The 21512-nt window shown below is 41.7% G+C and overlaps 1 protein-coding gene across 3 annotated transcripts in view; it reads left to right on the top strand.

Moving 5' to 3' along the window:
• The window catches only part of SH3RF3 (SH3 domain containing ring finger 3), a 275756-nt gene that overhangs the window by 138237 nt on the left and 116007 nt on the right, over window positions 1-21512 (top strand). For all 3 annotated transcript variants that reach the window (XM_086880293.1, XM_086880294.1, XM_086880291.1), the window contains exons 2-3: window positions 14006-14281; window positions 20972-21067. In XM_086880293.1, coding sequence (XP_086736419.1) covers window positions 14006-14281; window positions 20972-21067 — 372 coding nt within the window. The remainder of the gene's footprint in view (window positions 1-14005; window positions 14282-20971; window positions 21068-21512) is intronic.

The following is a 21512-nucleotide window of genomic DNA, read 5'->3' as shown; positions in this document are numbered from 1 at the left end:
GTCTTTGAAAAGCAAAATACTTTTCAATTTTGTAACATGGACAGAGAAGCAGCCTCTTTTATACAATATCCCCGTGATTGCAGCATTAACCCAAGGTAGAGGCACGGGGGTTCAATTCTATTCTGAAGGGATTTGAAACCATACAGAGATGAATAAGTAATGAAAATGTATACACCAGCACTATTTTGCTTAGTTGTTTAGTTAGTTAAGTCTTTTTCCATTTCTAATGTGCAGTGTGTTTAATTGAAAATCATTTCTTTATCAGCAGAGAAAACAATTTCAGTAAAAGCAGTTTACTTCACCAAGTTAGACAGTTAAGACAGTTACCTTCTTACACCTGAAAAAGAAATGCCCAGACATCCTGTTATTATTGGTTTAAATTATTTATAACCTGTAGTATTTCACAAGACATTGGAAAAGCAAATGGATCCCATATTTTAAGTATTACTTGGTGGTAAAAGATGCACACAATGCAGTATAGGATTACTATCATAGCATTTCCCCTGGTGTCATTTGCCAGGGAACCTGAATGTGCTGCCACACAACAGTGACAATCAGGAATACTGTCATTATGGGCAGTGGGAGACCACTTGATTTATTTACATTCATGTAAACAAAGTCACAAGTTAGCCTTGGAAAACGGTAAGGTCATTGCATCTAGCAAGGTGTAACTGCAGCTTTCAAAATGACTGCACTGCATGGCAAGATAGGGTTTATGAGCTGACTTTGTATTAATATCACATCTATGTGAAATATTTTCCCCTCTGAGGTTTACAGCCCCATATTTTCTCACAGAAAAGCAGGGGTATTAGCTTTGTTGTGCAGCTCTGTTGATGTCAAATGCAGGTGCTGATGATGCAGATGTCTAACTAACTGGGGTGAGATTTCAGTGCTAGCTGTTTCCCCCCTGGCCACTTGGGTCATGAGATTTTGTGTGGTAGGTAAAGGTGACCACCATCTCAAAAATTATACCTGAATTCAAGCATTTTTTTCCAGGAATCAAGTATTTATCACCAAGACACAGAGAGACCAGAAAACTGGGAGGGAGATGGTGGGCAGAGAGGTGTGAGAGTAGTGCTGACACTACCTGTGTGTCAGCACAGTGCAGTAGTGCAGGCACATACCTGTGCCTTTTCCTCCAAAATCTCTGAGCATCAGGCACCCCTGATTATGATGGGGATTTTCTAGCTGGTTTTTCTTTTTTATTTATTGTACCTCATTAGCACCAGTGCTTAACATTGGATACTGTATGCTCCAGGTTACCCAGAAATTCAAACACTTCTGTCATTAATACCAATCTCTCTGCCAGAGGGCTGGTTACAGTACAAGTCTTTTCTTTTCCCTTTCCTGGAGACATTTTTCACCCAGATCAACGACTGGTGATTATCCAGTCTAAATCAGGATCCTATTATGTGAGGTAGAGGAGACTCTTTTGACTACTGCTGAAATGTATGTAATAATAATAGCCTTAGAGAGGAGTGAAATGTAGCACAAGCATCCTGTGTGTGTCTCTTTAATTAGAAACCATGCAGAGTTTGAAATCCAAGGTGCTTCCTAACATGTGCAGCATTCATTTTAATCATTCCACAGAGTGCAGGAGGAAGCATCAATTAAGTTCAGCATGAGAGAAACTCCTGGGAGTGGGTGCAGGAAATTAATTTTTTTAGTAATATTATGAAATTGATGATGGTGATGATGCCCAGGGACAGCACTTTGAAAGCACTAACCTGAAAAGGCAGCGAGGAGCCCCATACTCTGTCAGCAAGCAGCCAAAGCACTGAAAGATCCTTAAGGCATAAATTTGACCCATATTCTGTAGATAATCAACTTTCCTCTCCCCAAAGGGGATTTGGGAGAATGATATAAAAGCATGATTTGCATTATGAAGCCTTGTATCTTCCTTGATGTTTTCCTTGTCTGCTCCAGCTACTATTGCTTCCGAACATCAAACCGCACGGAGGTTTGCTCCACGCAGGGAAGATGAACCATTCCTTACAGGAGCCCAGCACAGCTGTGGAGGGGCCTTTTCCACCCCAGAGGAGATGAGGACTGGCAACACTGGAGTCCAAGATGCTCTCTGACTTCTTCAGCACAGTGGGGCAGCCCTGTCCAGAGTGGCCAGCACACGTCAGAGTCAGAGTTGATTAGAGCCCTCCTGGCAGTCAGCTGGCTGACGTGCAGGAAGGTGCCAGCCTGTTCTGTCAGCAGGGCTGAGGCCTGAGAGCAATTCCTAATCACCTGCATGAAGAAAGCGTGTGTCAGTCAATTGCAGCTGATGAATCATTTCAGGGCACAGGATCTGGATAGGAGAACTAAGTGGAGGCAGGGTGTGGGATGACAGGGAGCCTGCAGTCCCACCAAGGAGTGGGCAGGGATTCTGAAAAATAAGGTCCTCTTTGAAGGAGAATAACAACCACAGGGATACTTCTGAGAAACAGGGTTGAACTGCTGTGATTAAAAAGCACAAACTTTTCATTTTTACTGGATAGCAGATATTTTCATGTTGCTAATCACAGCAAACAGAGGGGAAATAATGTCTCTAAATTCCTGGCAAGTGGGTCAGCACGTGCATTTTCTCAGACAGTGTGAGGATGGACACTCCAGATGGGCTCTCACTTGAGACAGTCTCCAACAGCAAAGGGACAAGGAGGCTGCTCACACAGCGATGATGTGGATGAGCTGGCTCCTCTCACACTGACATTTTGAGCCAAGAATATTTCAACATTAGCATCTCCTAGTGCAGTTACTTCTCACTGGCTGTAAAACCTGTCCTGGTGCAAAAGAAACCTCTGTGATTTTCATGTAACTATGAGAAAAGAGCCATAGCTGTTTTTGTATAACAGGATTTGTGTGGGCTGTTGGTAAGGGCACACTGCTGATAAATAAGGTTCAGTAGTAAATATTCTCTAGTGACATGGGAATTTATCCACCTATTGAAGTTTACAACTGAGCTACCAAGGAAACATGTTCTTTAGCTCCACTGTGTATGCAGTCCACGGTGCATTTATCAAACGCCCTGTCAGTTCAGGGAAGGCACAGTTCAGGTAATACAGTATTTATGAAACTGTGAATACCACCTCAGAAAGTTCTCTTAGAGTACATTTTTTAAAGCTGCCTTATGAAAACTTTGGACAAGTGGAAAGCAGAGGATATATCTGCAGTTTTATAGTGCAGGAACCTGCTCTGTGGTCACATGCAGTGAAAAAGATTCAACAGAAACAGGTGCTTCCTAGGAACCACATTTATTTATCATAAGGCACAAAGTAAAAGCTGCATAAATAAATCAAATGTGATTTTTTGCAGAAGTTTGGGGTTTAAATAGGAATTTCAGATCCTCCCCTTCATCAGAAACAAAAATCAAGGCTGGCTTCTCATCCTTCACCCATTTATCCATTTCAGTTTACAGGCCACCCTGACAGCACAGACAGGTTCTTTGGGTGGGCACTTGTTCATCCCATTCCCATATCAGAGGGTTTTCATGATCCTTTGTCTTATACTGCCTCTCCCATACTCCTTGGAAACCCTGGCAGTGACCCTGCTCAATCCCCTGTACAAAACATCCCTGTTTCACTCTTCAGACCTTGCAGTACTCTGACAGCCTCAGAGACACCTCAGCTCCTCAGTAAATTCAGGCATCAGTATGGAGAAATGATTCCCACCTGTGTCACCTCAGAAAGACTAATTTTTAAAAATCCTTAATTTTTAAATTTTTCTAGATTGTTTTCTTTGGGTGCTGCAGTCTGTAAGCTGAGGCTGCCAAAGTTGCTTGTGTTGTTTCAGATGTCAATTTTCTTGATTCCCAGTGATTGAAATGATGGAAGAAGCTTTTGTGTAACCTTTAAGTTAACGTTTGTGTGAAGGGAGGGAGAAAGAGAGGAGAAAGATTTTCCTGGTGTGAATTTATTTATGTTAAAAAAAAAGAAAGGAAAAAAAAATTAAAAGAAATAATGAAGTATCTTCTCTACTGGTAGCAATCCCAGCAAGATTCACCGGAGTGGGGCTCCCTCTGTTGAGCTCTGGGAGCTTTGCCAGATGGAAAATACAGCTGCCCACTCCATTTTTGGGGCAGCTTCATGTCCAGGCCCTTCCTTACCCCGCTCCTCTCCCTATGGTCCAACTGAGAGAGAAAAAATGGCAATAGAAAAGTCAAAAAAAAGCAGGGTCTGGGAGTAGGACGTCTGAGCTGTGACCTGCTTGGTCTCTGTCAGAAGGAAACCGTGACAACAAACAACATCCAATGAGTTGTAGCAGGACTGGATCATAAAGTCCTTTCTGGGTTGGAATTGGGAGGGTTTCTGCTTAGGAAACACTTGAGTCACAAGGCAAGGAGCCAAAAAGAAAGATCTGGGAAGGCTGGAAAGTAAACCAGAAGTATTGGGCTGGATAGCAGAGATACAAAGACACTGCTGGAAAACGTAAGCTATCCCGTGCTTCGTCAGCTTCCACCAGGAAAGATCAAATGGAGCAGTCACAGCAGACATTCATGTTATGGGCTTTTATGCAATACTTTTGTATTTTCCCCAAAGTGTTCTTTTCTTTTCTTGCTGTGGCCTACAGCATAAGGAATTGTGGAAAATTCCAGAGCTGTAAATGCTGCCATTGTGGAAGTGAAGAAGCCTGAAAAAAGCTTAAGGCTCTCAAAATTGCACAGGGAACTGACTTTTAACTCATCCCTTTTATTAAAAGGCAAGCAAGGAGTGTTTCTGTCAGGTGGCTGGGAAAACTGGGTCATGGTTCTGACCAAAGTGGTGTCATCTGGGGAGTAATCAATGAGAGATTTCATGTTTATTTAAAGGTTTTAAGGCACTTTGAATTGAGAACACAAGGCAACCTTAAATATGTAATGTTATAGTGCCTTGAATATAAGGGTTTTTTTGTGTTTCTCTGCAGCTTCAAGGGAGCTCCTATTTGATTTGTCTCTATTGGTGGCTCTGGCAGGCTAAATGCAGCCAACTGTGCTGTCTTTCCACTTTGAACTGCTCAAATAGCACATGACCGTCACTTTGCTTAGTCGAGTTGCACTGGAAAATGTTTTTTTCTGTTATTTGTGTTTTTTCCTGTGTTAACCAACACCAGTTCCTGAAGCTCAGGAAGTGTTTGGTGGCTCTTGCCCTTGTGAGGCAGTCAGCTGAGGCACATTTTGTCTGATGGTTTCTCAGGAAGCCGCACGGCATACTTGGGTTAGAAGCTGTCTCAGCTGTTGGTTGGGATGTTTTGTAGACCGGCTTCTGCTCTGAAGTGTCTGTGCACAGCAGCCACTCCTTTCACTGAGATCCCTGCATAAGATTAGAAGACTCAAACTTGGTGCTTAGGATCCAGGGAATGTTTTCTGCCTGAAAAGTGAAGGACAGATTCTTAGAATATACCTAGCTTTTGCAAAGGCTATGGCCAGCACAAGACATCACTAAATATTCTCCTTGGTAGAGGCTGCCAGACATTCAGCATTGTTTCAGAGAAGATAATTTGTAAGATAAAGCTTTATGCCAGGTAGGAATTTTCTATACATCCACACCGCTTCATCAGGATCAATGGAATTAAAATGGTTCAACTGAAACCAGAAACTGACCTACAAGGCCAGTAGTGTGTTCACAGTACCACTTATTAAAGAGTAGGGAGTTTGGAAGCATTTGGGTTTAGCAGAATGTGAGGGACTTTGTGCTGGCATGGTTAAACAGCTGGCTGGTGTTACCCACTGATTCTCTGGGCAGCCATAGCTGTGAATTCCCTGTTGGAAATCCAACCTGACCCTGAATATCACGTGTTGCTTAATAGTGGAGCATGTAGTTTGAAGATACTTCACTTAAACAATGGGTTACTAAGAAAGAGAGGTCTTTGAATGTGTGAATGTTGATAGATAGTGAGTGAGGGCTGGAGCAATGTGAGATGTGCAGAGGATGTGAAGCTATTAGCAGCGATTATGAGCTCAGATGTGCTCTTGCATTCAAGTTGTGAATCTTTCTGAGAGAAATGGCGTTGGACTGTAAAACCAACTCAGCTCTGATATCAGTAAAGCAGAGAATCCTGGACAGACCCATGTGACAGGCTGTGCAGTGGAAAACCTGCTGGTTTTTTCTCAGTTGTGCTGCATTCAGCAACTGCATTTGCTAAGAGAAATTTTGAAACATTCTTTAATCTTGCTGGGTACAAATATGGACCTTATAAGGTAAAATGCAAGTTGTGCCTGTTTACCAGATAAACTACAAAATAACCTCGGCAGATGCTATTCTCTTGGAAGATCAGTTTTTTGCTCCACTGGCCCATTTCTGAAGAGGATGAACACCATCCTGTGCTGTTCTGGGGTGGTGAGCACTGTTGTTCCCTGTTCACTGGAGAGCAATGTCGATGTGCTAGAATGATGCTGTACCTGCCGCCTTCGTGCTCCATCTGTTGAGCAATTCCCCTGGTATCTTCATGCTAATTGCAGAAGTCATTTCTGGAAATGGCAGATAGGCTCCTAATCTGTTTGGACACTTCCTCTCCATGTATAAAGTCTACCTCTTGCAAATGTGTAGAGATGTTCCCAAGACCTTTTAGTTTTGGAAAAGCATTTTACCTTCTACTCCAGGTGGGAAGCTATGCACACCTCAAGCATGTGTTGTCTGCAAGCATCTTCAGATGTCACAAGGACTGCAGCCCATCTGCAGCACCATCAGCAAGGTCCAGGGCCTAAATATTAGTTAACCATTTAGTCAAATAAAACAGTAAGGCTTTAGTTAAGAAGTTTTATTTTTATTGTGATTAATTAATACCTATATGGCACTATCAATAAACATGCCCCTTTCCAGAGTATATAGACAATTACATTCAGTTTTCATTCTCCACAGTGCTGTTTCTATTGTCATCTTAAATACTTTTGTTCTTAAAGTTGATTTCCAAAAGGTTGTGCATGCAAAGTATGATTTTTCAGGCTTTTACTGATCTGTCATGCAGAGCTGACTAATAGCATATAACCAGGTTTTGTCTTTGCTTCTTTGTGCAAATTTAGATTCTCTTTGATTAATTTTCCTGTAATTAGCTTTCTGTGAAAGCAAATGCTGCAGTGTCACTGTTGAGATATGTTGGACAGGTGACCTGTGCTTCTGAATCACTGCACGTAAGACAAACCACCTTACACGGAAGACAAAGCACTTTTGAGAGTTTTTGCTGTGAGATATGATGATAATGATGATGATGATTTATGATCTGTCATCCTGAAAGTTCCTTTTGAGGACAAAATCCACTAAAAACTCTGCAGGTCACAGATCTGCTGGTAGTATACATTTTTTGTTTTACCTGCACTGGCTAAAGTTTGCCTCAACCCCTTGTTTCTTCAGCTTGCTGCAGGTACAAGTGCTCTCTCCTGCTTCCTAGGGCTGACTGAGCAATGTGTTTTAATTTAGGTGAAAGGTGTTGCTCAGGAAAGGTGTTAAGCTGAGAGTGAGTGCAGCAGGCAGGATGGCGAGGAGCAAGCGGAGCCCTGCTGCCCCCGCCAAGTGCGGCAGACATGGCTGTCATTGCCACCACAACGCAGTTACTTGTTGTGCCAGACTGCCTTCCACTTTTCTGTCCTAAAGGGAGCCATGCAGGCTCATGATTTAAATTGCTCTCAGCTGATTTGGATGGGGGTTTTGGATGCCAAGATCCCAGTAATAGGGTAGTTATAGGGAGTAGCCCGTCTCCTCCTCAGCAGTCCTGCTGATGGATGCTCCATCACACAACCCCTGTCCTCTCCAGTGCAGCTGCTGGGATTTCTGCAGAGCTCTTATGGGTGTCAGGAAACCATATGCTGAAGTGCTACCCAGCCTGCTTGTGGGGAGTTTCCTACCAGTTGGAAAATGTAAATTCAGTCAAACCGTCACCCCTGAATCTTTGCTTTTGTAGACTGGGAAATTCAGAGTAATGTGTGATGCTTCAGAGTAATGGAGCAAAAAATTATCAGTGTGTATTTTAATTATTATTTATGCTCTATAGTAATAACTCATGTTTAACTGTATTTTACTACTGAGATGTGCACGCGTTTAATTACTTTTCATTACTTTTTTCTTTTCTTCTCTATCAACTTTTAATTTATTTTGGATGTTTACACTTGATAGTGATTGATGAAAGAAATAAATGTACGTACATTCATGCAGAGGAACAGACTCTTCAGAAATATATTTGGAATATGGATGATACGGAGTTAGATATTGGAGAATTTTGAAGGACTGCAACAAGCGACATGCCAGTGTGTTTTGCTAAAGTGACTTATTACAGGCTTTAAAAAATAAAAAATGTTTGTCCCTAGCAGTGTTCTTATTAGGCTGTTCCAGCAGTGCATTTTGAAGTTGTTTGACTTTATCCCCTCCTGCTTCACATCTAGCTCAGATGATAATCAAAGGGAAAGAGAAGTTAAATACTTCCCCACCTTTTGCATTTCTCCAATTCTTTGATTCTTTCATCCTCTTGACATAGGGGTCAGGTGACACTGCTGCCCCATGGGGCAGGCAGCATCACAACTGCCTCTTGGGGATTCCCATGTGCAAGGGAAGGTCTTGGAACAGACAGGTTGAGGTTTCCACTCTTTAGACAGCTTGAGCTGCACAAGGCAAGACCTTGGGCAAGAGAAATTACCCTTCGGTATTAACATGGCTTTCACACTACAGAAAAACAATCCTCTGCTTTGCTATTGTAGAGAGGAGTTGTTGCTGTAGTCTTAGTTTGAGAGAAGGGTTGGATCATAGCATTTCTGTCTGGATGTAGCTAGATGCCTTGCCCTATTTATTTTATTTTTGATTTCTTGTTTTATAGGCACCTGCATGGTACTTTGGGCAAGCATTAGACCTTTTCTTTTAAGTAGTGACCTCCTCCGTCAAGTCCTGCATGCAGAAGTTGACAGGCTCTGACCCCTGTTGGAGCCTGCGTTGCTTTTGAGCACATTGGGAAAGTGTTTATTTTCTGTAACTTTTGAAAAACTGAAGACCTACTCTATCTGTGCTGGTCACATTCTACTAAGCTTTCTCCTGGGAGAATTTATTGGAAGCAAGCATGTTTGGGTTTTTTCCCATTCCTTTTGTTCTTCAGGATACATAATGAAGAATGCTCCAGCTTTGCCAGTTAATTGCTTCATGGCTGTTGTTTGTCAATTTGCCAGCAGGTTTCTGCTTAACTGCTGCCATTTGACATTGCTGAAACACAAATGCAGAATGATTGAGTTGCCAACATATCATTGAGTCTTCTGCAAGGGGGATTTTCAGCATATTAACGCTTCAGGCTTTCATGTCAGTATTGATTGCTGAAATAGAAAAGAAACCTTTGGCAGTATTCAGCATCGTGCCAGCATGGATTTAGAGGCAGGAAAAAGAAACTGGCTGTTGCCATTGATTGTGACTTCATTCTTCCTTTCTTCCTTTCTTAATTTTTTTTTATTTCTATACACACCCACGCAGAGTTTTGAAAATTAATACACATCATAGCCAAATGCCAGCTACCCTTACAATAAACCAGCAGGGCAAATCAACTACTTGATGCAGTCAGATGTTGAGGCTGCTTAATTTTGCAGCCACCTGCATTATGCCCAACCAGATTTGGTGGCAGCTGGGCAGGGGGGTGATGGCAGGGGCTCCTCACAGTGAAGCACAGGTCAAGAGCTGACTTGGAGGAAGGCAGTGGGGTGGTGTTTTCTGCTGAGCTCCTCACAGGACAGCCAGGCTGCCACCACATTGGTCCTTGGATACAGGAGTGGCCATTGTGAAGCTGGGTGGCATGGGGAGAGGAGCAGCATGATGCTGCTGGGGCCAGGCTTGGAAAGGGAGTGCCCCTCCCTGGACATAGTGAGGCAGAAGAAGCCAAGATGGGGCCCCATGGATGAGCAGGGGCTTGGGTGGTGGAGCAGGGGGTGAAGTGCATGGCGAGGGTGTAGAGCAGTGGCTCAGTGTTGTCCACCAGCAGCTGCTGTGGCAGTGCTCATGCATGGAATGGGCACAGAAGAGTAAGAAGGTTTTACCCTGATGAAGCAGGGAGCAAGAGGAAGGTGTGAGCCTCCTGCAGCTGCTGGATAAACACCTCTGTGTGCTTTGCCTGGCCTGAACATTGACTGTCTCTGCTTTGGTTTAGTCCAATCTCTTAGGTGATATTTTATATCCTGTTTCAGATTGGAAGGTTTTGTAGGAAGGACCACCTGAGCATTCTGAAGGTGATGATTTCTGACTGAAATGCTGTTGCATGGAACAAAGACCTGAGGGGAAATAGGACAGGGCGTGAGCCAGGATTTTGAACATAAAATGGGAAGGATGTGCTTACCAGCAGGGCTTGGGGAGTTTGCACGACAGTCAGAGATCAGTCCAGACAGACTGCTTTTCCTCTGAGCTGGGGAAGTCAAGTGAAGAAGGGGAGGGTGGATAGGCCAGATTGCCGATGAGGAAGATAAACAGGATCAGATGAAGTTTTCCAAGAACCACACTACAGCTAGCAAACAGCAGCAGAGATTGTTTTTATTCTATTTCTGAAAGATACTTAAAGCTCCCTCCTTTCAGATGTAGTTCAGAGGAACTTTCTGAATCTGATCTGCTTCTCACTTATGAATTAACCAAAAATAGGAATAATAAAGGGAGATTTCCAAAAATGTGCTTCTTAGGAACCATTAAAATAATGTGACCATGAGAAGTCCACTGCAAGCTAGATCTTTCAGCCAGGATATATCATCAGAGAAGCTTCAAGAGTTTATCTTGGGTGTTTCGGGTTGGTTGGTTGGTTTGTGTTTTTTGGGGTTTTTTGTGGGTTTCTTTTTTTTGTAATTGTGATATTAAATTTCTCTCTCTGGTTGGTTTGAGCAGATACTTAAAGCTTTAGAACAGAACAAGTAGCTTTATTTGCAAAGGATTAAAGGACACTGGTACCTGGGCTGCAGTAAATGCAAGGTTTATGTGGGATGCTCAAATCAAAATGGGTACATAGAGCCTTACAGAAAGGCTGGGAAATGTCTCAATTTTTCAGTAGGATGGTATCTTTTCCACTAAATAACATGTTCAACTTAAAAAATTCCTCTACAGAGGTAATTGAAAAGCTGTGATTCAGAATTAGAAAAGCTGTTTGAATTCAGTTCCAAAAGAATTGGAACAGTTTGTTTTGGAAGTCCTTCCCACTGTCATTTGCCCAGACCTTCTCTGTGTAGGACAGTTCCTAGATGACATGGTCCACAAATAAACCCATGAAAGAGAAGAGGAACACAAGCAGCTAAATTGCAAATTCACACATTAAGGGGAATAAATCTTTGAAAAAAACAATGCCAGATTTCAAATTTATGTCTGGCAGTTGGTTTGTTTTTCTTAAATGTCCTCATTTGCATCAGGTGAAGGTAAAAACAGGGACCTGAATCATCTTCTAGCCAGATCTATTCATTATCAATGAAAGCCCAGCATGTGTTGCATAAGAATTTCATTGATGAAGTGTGCAATGGAGTAAAATCCACTTTCTTCTCTGTAGCACTGGGGGCTGTTGCCTTTTTACATAGTAAAAATAAGGCTTGGGAAGAGAAAGCAGCTAAAATGTAAAGAGTGGTCTGACCTTGAATTGCTACAAAGCTCTTGGGAATAGGAAGGTCCTGTCTTGGGTAAGTGATACAGGGTGTGTTTGCCAGGCATGTGTCTGGATCAGCAGTGTGCACCTGGCAGAAGTCTCACTTTGATAAATTGTCTTCTCTCAGCATGAATAAAAGGAATGATTCTTTTATTTCTGAATTACTACAAGGCTCTGTAGTCTTTCAGCTTATTGTGGGTTGTTTTTTGTTTTTTTTTTCTAGTTTTGAATGAGTAATGCAATCTATGCTTTACCTAAGGAGTTTGATGGTATTGTATGCTTAATCTTTAAAATGCTGCGTAGGGAGGAAGAGCTTTGCTTTCAAGGGAAATAACCATCCTGGCAGAGAGAAAAATATCAGTAGGATACTGCCACTGATTTGGCAGAGACTGTTTGATGCTTTGTTAGCTGGCTGTTGATTTTATGCTTTTTTTAGTTATGTTTGAAGGAGCTTCCAAAATAATTGGTCTTTAAATGGGTAGCTCCCTTCAGATACAGCAAAATCCAGAAGAATACAGAGCAAACAGAGGAACTGCAAATTTCTAACGAGAAAAATTAGAACTGGGGACACATCTGAATGAAATTAAATCCCCCTCCAGACAACATGGTTAGTGCTCTGAAGAGCTGTGCCTGTTTGCCTCTCTCCCTCACTGCTGGCTGTAGGTAAAAAGATCTGTCAAACAGCTTTCCAAGACCTGCACAGGTAGTAAAGCCTTTCCTAATGAAAACGAGCAAGTTAGCGCCTGTGTGTGAAGGTGCATTGAAGAAAGTTACTCTTTGATCAGTGTGGTGTCCGCCGGCCGCAGTGGCCATCTGGCGCCCAGCAGCGGGCTGTGCTTCTCCTCCTGATGAAAGATGCAGGTGTAAGAGCATAAAACCCACCCCGCCAAAGCAGGTCTGTTTAATGCACCCATCGGAATTGAAAAATGCCTCTGCTTGTGGCTTTAACAAATACAGTGAAAAGTCATCCCAGCGTCTCATTTTCTGGAAATGCAGTGTTTCTGTCAGGCCACTCCACCTTCCCCCTGGGGAAAGCATCTGAGTGTTATTTTAGGCACAGGAATGTCATCCAGAAGTACAGGCATAAGAGACACTTAGGGAAATACCAGGGTGTTTTATTAAATATAGCTTTACTTTTTCATTGTCCCTATAGGACACCCCATTGACAAGCATGATGCACAGCAGGGAACAGAGTACTCAATTGCATGTGTATGCAAAGAAAACAGTGTCATTTTTGTAAATACAACTCTGAAAAAAATAGATGCTTACAGAAGGTTGATTTTACAGGACCCCTCTAACATCCCTTGTGTTATGTTCTGCTATATATTCGCAAGCTGACTCTTAGTTCAAATTAAATAAAATGAAAAATGGTAGAGAATAATACAGAAATTCACCTTTCCTTCTCTGGTATGGGTTAAAGAACTGCTGTAGGACCAAAGCAGCAGGAAGCTGTATCCAACACTGTTACCCCCTGCTTGGTGGGGCTCAGCAAGAAGAGGAGCAAGTAGACAGGGAGAACAGGGGCTTCATAAGCTGCTACTTCCACCAAAATGTTGTCCATGCAGTCACAACCTGAGTGAAATAATATATCTTTCACTGGGACAAGATGAGCTCTGGGAAGAATTCTTCACACTCAAGTGGCTTCCATCAAATAGGTTTCACTCTTTCATCATACCAAACAATGAATTTTTTAGGCTTTTTTTTTTTTTTAACGGGCCATGATTTTTTAGTAAGTTTGTTTAATTCTTTTAATGACAGTGAAAGCTTCAGAGCTCGTTTTAGTTCTAAAAGAAAGATTTGAGGCATTCTGCCTATTCCACTTTTCCACAAGGACATAAGCAATAAAGGATATTATAACTGTTTACAGTAGCCCTCAGTGAGTAGCATAAGACTTGGGGATTTTGAAAGAAATAAGAGTATTTGGTTACAGAATCGAAAGCTAAACAAAAAGCTTCAAATTCAAACATGTTTAGAGTTGCTCAAACAAATGCAATGAAAAATTACCAATTTGCCAGCTTTTGTAACCCTGTGAATCATCAAGCTTGTATTGTTTTGTTTCTCTTCTGAGCTTCAGAAACCAAAGCAACCCTGAAGGTCAAAGTGTCTAATATTTTACCTTTAGACATGTCCAAGTTTAGTTGTTTAAACACATAGTTCTGCTTACATTGCATATTTTTCAAATTAAGGGATGCTGCTTGGTGGGGTAAGAGGTACTGCAGTTTTCAGCTGAGCTACACGAGATGGACAGTGTCTTTTCTGATCTAACACACCTACCTTCTCAGGCTTACCATCATATACATCCTAGTTTTCCTGAGATCCAGAGTACAGCATTATGGGGCAGTCTGCTGCAGTCATTGGGGTAATTTGGTAAATGATCATGGCTGATCACTTTGCTTCTAGCTAAATAATGACTCTTAGAAAGATATTGGTGCTGGCTGGAGATTGCTTAAAGGTGTTTGTTTTGTTTCCCCAGAGTGTTTCTCAGCTTCCCTATGGCAAAGCCCTTTACACATATGAGGGAAAAGAGCCTGGTGACCTCAGGTTTAACAAGGGGGACATCATCATCCTGCGGCGCAAGGTGGACGAGAATTGGTACCACGGGGAGCTCAATGGGAACCACGGCTTCTTCCCCGCCAGCTACATCCAGTGCATCAAGCCCCTCCCACAAGCTCCACCTCAGGGCAAAGCACTTTATGACTTTGAAATAAAGGATAAAGATCAAGACAAGGATTGCCTGACCTTCACCAAGGTAGGGGAATAGATTTTTAAAAATCCTTCAGAAATCTGCTTTGGTAGGGAGTGATGGGGCACATGTGGTGCTGGCAGCTGGCTCAGGAGCACAGGGGTGCTGAGGTAGGTGGGACACCTTCCTGGTCTTCCTGGCCTCCCTGACCTACCCTGCACTCTGTGAGATAGCCTTTGCCATGAATAGCAAGGCTGGTATAAAGCCAGGGAAGCTCAACAAGTAGAACTGGCTACACTTTCTGAGAACATTTTTTTCCCTCTAAAGAGCATGCATCTCATCTGCATTGAAATGTTCCCCAAAAATAACTCAAATTTCAGAAAAAAAAAAATCTACTGGAAGTGTGTCTTTTAATGTTCCTTATTGGATCAGATGTTCCAGTGTTTTAAAATTACATTCAGCTTCAAAATGTATATTGCATCATACCATATACCAATTAGCAGTTGAAATACACTATCATCATAATAGTATTTCCTATTTTAAGAATGTAAAAACAGTAAAAAGCAAACATTTAAAAAACATTCTTTCAGTTTTTTTAAACCAAAATGTTTAATAAATTCCCATTGGAATGAGAGAAAACGGAGATATTGTAATTTCCTTTGGGTTTAAAATGTCACGTTTTCCCTTTCACTGCCACCTCCCCACCTGCTTTTTGCCTCCCACTCCCCTCCCTAGCAATTTGTGTTGACCTTAGATGGGTTTCATGGATATCAAGAAACCCACTGTAAAATAAATCATATCCCCTATTGGTAATTTATGGCAGTGAATGCCATGAAGAACCTGTTCATTGTCATTTTCTGTTTTATTTCAGCTGTCTGCGGCTGTTATAGTATCACATAAAGTAATAACAGTTATGCTGAAAATGAATATGAAATAGATGGTAAAAATATCCTTCACCAGGATTTTACTGACCTCCTCTTTTGAAGCTACTTATTATAGCTGAATGAATTATTTGCAGCATATAATTTTCTCACCGAATGTAACATCTTTTTCACTCATGCAGTGCTCCTCAGCAGAATGCAATTTCCTAGACTGTATACTTTCTCATATTTATTTAACAAAGGATTTGTAAGCACTTTTGTTCCATAGCAAGTGAAGTGTTTGATTGCAAACACTGCAAACCCTGCTACTAGCCAGCCTCCCTGGAGCTGTGAATCTCTGTGAGAAAGTGGGCTGCTTAGTGAGAAGTAACAGCCATGCACTAACAGAAAGTTAGCCAGAAGTTACCTCTGAGACCTTATCAGTAAATATATATTTTCTGGTGTGTTGTTTTTCTCACTGCCTGCCCAGAGGTACACTGGTGACTTCTCTGAGATGCAATCTTTCTTGTCTGCTTAAAGTATTCCTTGCTTTCTCTTAAAGTCTTAAGAAATTTAATAGGTATGCCAGGCAGTTGTGGTCTTTTTTGTTAGAGCAGGTTCTTTCCTAGACACTTTTGTATTTGATATATTTGGTGCCATATATTAGAAAACCTCCTTTACAATAACTGCCTTTGTATAGTGGTAGTTCTCATTTTCTCGGCTGTCCAATGTCATTCTCACATGGAGCATTTCTTCCTGCTGTATAGCTCTACTCTCAATCTCTCAGTTCTCCTTGTTTTCACCCCTCGTGTTACTGCTGGCATCCTTTTATCCCTGATGACTGTGTTTTCCCCAGGGGGGTTTGGTTTCTTTTCTGCTGCTGTTTTCTTCTTTAGCTCCTTCCACTACACACACTGTTACCTTGTAACAGTTTTTATGTCCTGCCTATTGTTCTCCCTGACAGTGAATAATCTATTTTTCATCTTGGGACTTCACCATCATGTTTTCATCAATTTTCTCAATGCTAATTTTAGCTGTCACCTGTGCTGATGAAGGTTCCTGTTTAGCCCAGATTATAGATCATCTGCTGATGCAGTCAGTTCCTTTGCACAGAGTCCTGAGCACTGCAGTGCTGTAGATGTGATTTGTCACTTTGAGCAACATGCATCACTTGAATGTCTCAGTTTGTATCTGAAGATGCTGGACCATATCTCAGTTTCATTTGCACTAGTTCCTTCCTCTGGTGGAGGGGTTACATTGGCATAACAGTTATACAACTAATATAACCTATTTGTGTACTACAACTCATTCAAAGCTACCAGACACTTGTGACTGGATTTTACTTATAAACATGTAATAAAGAAGAGTTTTCCTCTAAAGAGAAGCTACAAGAAGGAAACACAAACATAGGGATCTTCTGTATCATGTTGTTTTGTTGTTCTTTTGCTGGACTTTGCTTTTTCCCATCCCCCTTGTTGCTATGCACTCAGAATATCTACTGGTACAGTAAAAGAAAACAAAGGAAGGATATTTGGTGTTTCCTCTTACTAATATGTTTTGCTACAGTTTTCAAAATGAAAATGTTCTATTGTTCCAGAGGTGTGTTGCAAGGAAATGAAGTCTACTTTACACAGATCTTCATGAGGAGTGCTGCAGGGTGCTTCTGCCATTTGCCTATTTTCATCTCCTGTAGATAAAACACTCTCCAAATAAAAGGCCAAAGATGTAAATTTAAAAATTTTTATGTGTAAGAATAAAATCAGGAGCAGCAGACAAATAACTGTCATGAGTATCCAGTGCAAAAAAAAAAGCTCCCACATGTCATTATTTTACACCATTTGGACTTCTCCCTCAAGTTCTCTTCCCAGAGAAGCCATACATACAGGCATAGGACCTCACCTCTGTTCTCTCCTCTGCCCTGTCTGTAAGATGATAGAACAGCCTAGATTTCCTACTTAATATGTTTTCTCTCACTGTTTGGCAGTGGTTAGCCAAGCCAGGCAATTATTTTTCCTGTGTAACAAATGATTCCAGCCTTGTGTCAACTTTGCACCAATTTAATGCCAGTAGTTTCAGAAGGTTTACTCCTGATGTTCCCTAGTGCAGTTGTGATCATGCTGTGGCCTGCAGAGCCTAATTGCATGCTCTTGGGATATACTTATTGGCTCAGCTTTCTAATCTCTCCGAACGTGGTACCACAGTATGGACATGGCATCCTGCTGTCTCTGTTTTAAAAAATAATCTGTCCTCCTCTGGGCTGTGGACACTGGTACAAACCATGTACAGAAGGATTCTGCTCTCAGGTGTAGCAGTGCAAATCTGAAGTAGTTCCATGACTGTCCATGTAGTTGCTCCAGCCTTACACTGAATCCAGTTTCAGCCCACACGTTTGTTTTGGTGTTCAACCACCCTTTACATGCATGGCCTTCACATGGCCATCAGAAGGCTGAGCAACGCTGGTGGATGAGTCTCAAACCTGTCATAGTAGCATCAGCTGTTCACCATGCTTCATTGCTCATCACATTCTTAATAACATCAACTGTTTCCGTCATTTTCCAACACTTCCGTTCCCAGCCCGCAGTGGTATCTCATAAGAGCCATGCCAATCTTAGAACCATCACATCCCATACTTGTTCCTGGCTCTGGAGCAGCCCCTTAGCATTCAGTTCCAGCAGGATATGCTGTTCACAGAGGGACCATCCCAGCAATAGCTGGTGACAGGGATTCTCGTGCCAGCTGGCAAGCGCTGTCACTGGCCTCACCGAGTGCCACGTGGTGCCATCCTGCCACCGCTGAGATCTCCCCAGTGCTCTAGATGGAGTAGTTATCTCTGTAGAATAGCAGGCACAGCTGCTCTGTATTGCTTCATTAATGGCCATTAATGACTAGAATAAAATCAGGCTGTGAATCATGACTGTTATTGGACACAATTTTGTGCTGTTTTCTCAGCAAAAGGATTCATTTCTCTGTCAATCAGATTGCTTTTTAAGTGATTTATCTTTGACTTCTTTTCTGATAATGATTATAAACTGTAACTGCAGGTCCCACATGCCTGTCACAAGGCTGATCCAGCCCTGATGAATAGAGGGAAACTCGAGCAAGAAGGAGAGAGCAAATAATTAAAGGCTCTAGCAACAAGCATAAAAGGAGCACGACATATCTTTGTCCAAACTACAGTGGATACCATTGGCTTTTGAAATAAGATTTGAGGCTTGGATTCCTTTATGCTGCCTGGAAATCAATTTAGTCAATGTGAAATAGTGAAGTTCAGAAAGCTGAAGTGGTATGCCAAGAGATCTGTGGCGTTTTGCTATTCATGATCCTTTTGGGAACCTTTCTAGGAATTTATAAGTAGCACAGCTATCCAACTAATATAAGGTTCTAAAATAGTTCATGCTGAAGTTTTCACCAGGTCACTGTATAGAATGATGTCGTTGGCTGCAAATTCAAAGAAACTTTCTAGAAATAAAAAAAAATACAAAAGATTTTTTGGGATTTGCTGTAATTCTGGAGATTTTCAACACCCTTCTTAAAACTAATTATCTAATGGAATTCTCAAGATTTTGCACTTTGCTCTCCCACAAAGATGCTCATTTTGAATGTCAGCATATCTCAGGATGCATTTCTCATATATGATCATATTCAACAGCCAGACTTGGCTGAACCAGTGTGTTCAGTGTGTGAAAATGCTTCCAGATTTCATACATCCATGGGAGGTAAAGCTGAAAGGGATCTTCAAAGGTCAGCCATTCCCCACCCCATCCCTGAGCAAAGTCAACACAGGATAAATCTTTCCTGCCAGGTGTCTGTACAGCCTGCTCCAGGGATGGGATTGCACAGTGCCTCTAGCAAAATCTGGTAGAAAGCTTCTGGGATTCTACAGTTTCTTACATGTGCAAATAGATGCAAATATATATACATTTTTATGCAGCACTGGGTTAATGGTTGGACTCAATGATCCTTTGTAACCTGAAGAGATCCTTTGTAACCGGAACAATCCATGATTCTATTCATACCCAAATGTATGCACTTACACACATGTAAGATTATATATGGGCATGCAGAGTAGACTTCATCACATTTTGTGTTTTTAAAAAACTCTTTTAGGGAAACAGCTGAGCAAATATAAAAAGTAGGAACACTCATAGCAGGTCCCTGAAGTGATGCAATGGTTTCTTTTTCTCGTTTACACCCTTTACCTAGATTCTAAATTTATGCTGATCGGTCTTTTGTAAGAACATGTGGAAGCTTTGCAGAGATGCATTACTGTCAGTTCTTTAAACAGATCAAAAATGGTCTGTGCAGACAGGGCTTTGGAAGGGAATGCTATCTGTTTCTTCAGGAAATTAAATGCACAAATTCTTTTTGCATCCTTCCAGCTGTAATAAATAGCTGAAGGACTCAGTTTGTAGCCATTTCTATGAGCTTTCCCCTAATGGATCATTCAGATGAATAATTCAAAGGAAACATTTAAACTATTTCAGAGTGCACGTGTTCAAAATGCACATGTTCAAAAACTACAAAGTACATCACATCACATCCTTGTTCTGGTCATTTTTTTATCAATGCAAGTCCATAGTCTGAACATCCTGGATCAGGAATTTGTGGGGTTTTTTTCTATGTGAGAAGTATCTGCAAAAAAAACCAGCTGTCCTTGTCTGGCCATTTGACATCAGTATCTTGTTACAAGGAGCGTGGTAGACCATATGTAGCTCTTATTTTCACAGAGTAGTGGAAAAAAGTGAGATCGGCAGGGAACTCTGTCGAAGCTTTCTGGAGGAAGAGATTTTATTTTTTTTTCTTTTTTTTTTTGTAAATTTTTGCACAGGAGCAGAGGAATATTGGATGCCATGAGGGAACAAAGCTGACTTCCCAGCTTCTCTCGGCCTACTCCTTCCTTTTCTAGTAGGAGATCTGAGCATACAGGCAGAGCCCCATTGAGAGGGCTGCCTTCCACAGCTGTTGTAGAAAACGGTGCTGGTTTATGCCTGGGTTTAGTATGATGACCCCAGAAGATAGGGATGGTAGCAGAAATCCATTGACAAACTGAGTAGTTCAAACTGGGAAAAGTCAGGGTTTTGTTCTAGTCATTTGAGTTTTCCTAATGACTTGTACATTCTGGGATTGAATTATTTGGTTTGTACTTTGTTTTATCTCTTGTTTTATAATCACAAAGAAGTTCATAATCTGCTAAAATTCTTAGAAGGTTCCCTAGATTAAATATAATATTAAAATGCCATTGGTTTTAGGAATTTAACTTTTATTTAAACTGAAGGTGATCCAACAGGTGAATGCAATTTGGTTTTTTTGCTGTGTTATCTTTGGCTTTTTATCTGCTTTGCAATTTTACCTTATAATTTTATTTTAAAGAAAAACTGACATTCAGAGTGTCAGAAGTGTAGGCTTGTTGCTGAGCACCTTATACTAGTCCTCATTGTGTTTCCAGGACTACCTGTGCTGTACTGGTGCTTCCCTTTGAATTGTGTTCCAGAGCAGATAAGGATCACAACAGACCCTTGGGTGCATGGGGGCAACTTCATGCTGAGGAGTTTTCACCTATGATTTACAGGTGACCTCTTGGGTCAGACATTCTTCTTTAACCATAATGAAGCCAGGAGTTTTCTGTTTTCACCTGCTGTGCCCAGACCCTTGGAGACACTGACAGCCAGCATGAGCTGCACTGGTCTGCAGTGTACTTCAGTGCACTTTAAGTGGGATGCCTGGGATAAGATGCTGGGCCAGGGATGCTGCTAGCCCAGGATTCAGGAAACACTTTTACCTGGCTTATGACCTCCTCTGTGTACTCACTCTCTAAGCTATCATGTGGGTAACTAAAAATTGGATCTTTCTACTGAAAATATCTGATTATGTATTTTGTATGTATCTCTGATTTTAGGATGAAATTTTGACAGTCATCAGGAGAGTGGATGACAACTGGGCAGAAGGAATGCTGGGTGACAAGATTGGCATTTTCCCTATCCTCTATGTTGAGGTAAGTTTAAAACACATGGTGGTGGATGCTGGTCTTGAAATCTTGTGGGAGTTTTGTGCCTACAAGGGCAGGATAACCTCAAATATATGAGAAGGATAAACTAAAACAGAATTACTGAAAAGGGAATTTTTGGTTGCTGTTTGCTAGGGCACTATGGGGTACACGCAATTCAATTTAAAGCGGTCAGCAAAATATGTTCCATGAACTCCTTCTAAAGGCTTCTCCTTTGGTGTAATCTCCACAGTGCACAGGGAAAATAGGGCAGGATGACTGCAGTTGGGATACCTTGTACACATTTGAGGAGAGATGTGAGTTCTGGGCTGGTGGAGAGCAGCAGTGCAGGTTCAGCCGTGGTCTGAATGCACAGACCTTCAGAAGGGTGCTGAGGATGTCCTCTGCCTCAGCAGGGGCTCAGGCACCTCCACCCATGTGCCCAAGGGCTCTC

Source organism: Cyanistes caeruleus, chromosome 3, assembly GCF_971803275.1.
Source record: "Cyanistes caeruleus chromosome 3, bCyaCae1.hap1.1, whole genome shotgun sequence".
Taxonomy (NCBI): Eukaryota; Metazoa; Chordata; class Aves; order Passeriformes; family Paridae; genus Cyanistes; species Cyanistes caeruleus.
The sequence above is the reverse complement of the archived record's forward strand: the minus strand, read 5'-3'. Positions and strand labels throughout refer to the sequence as shown.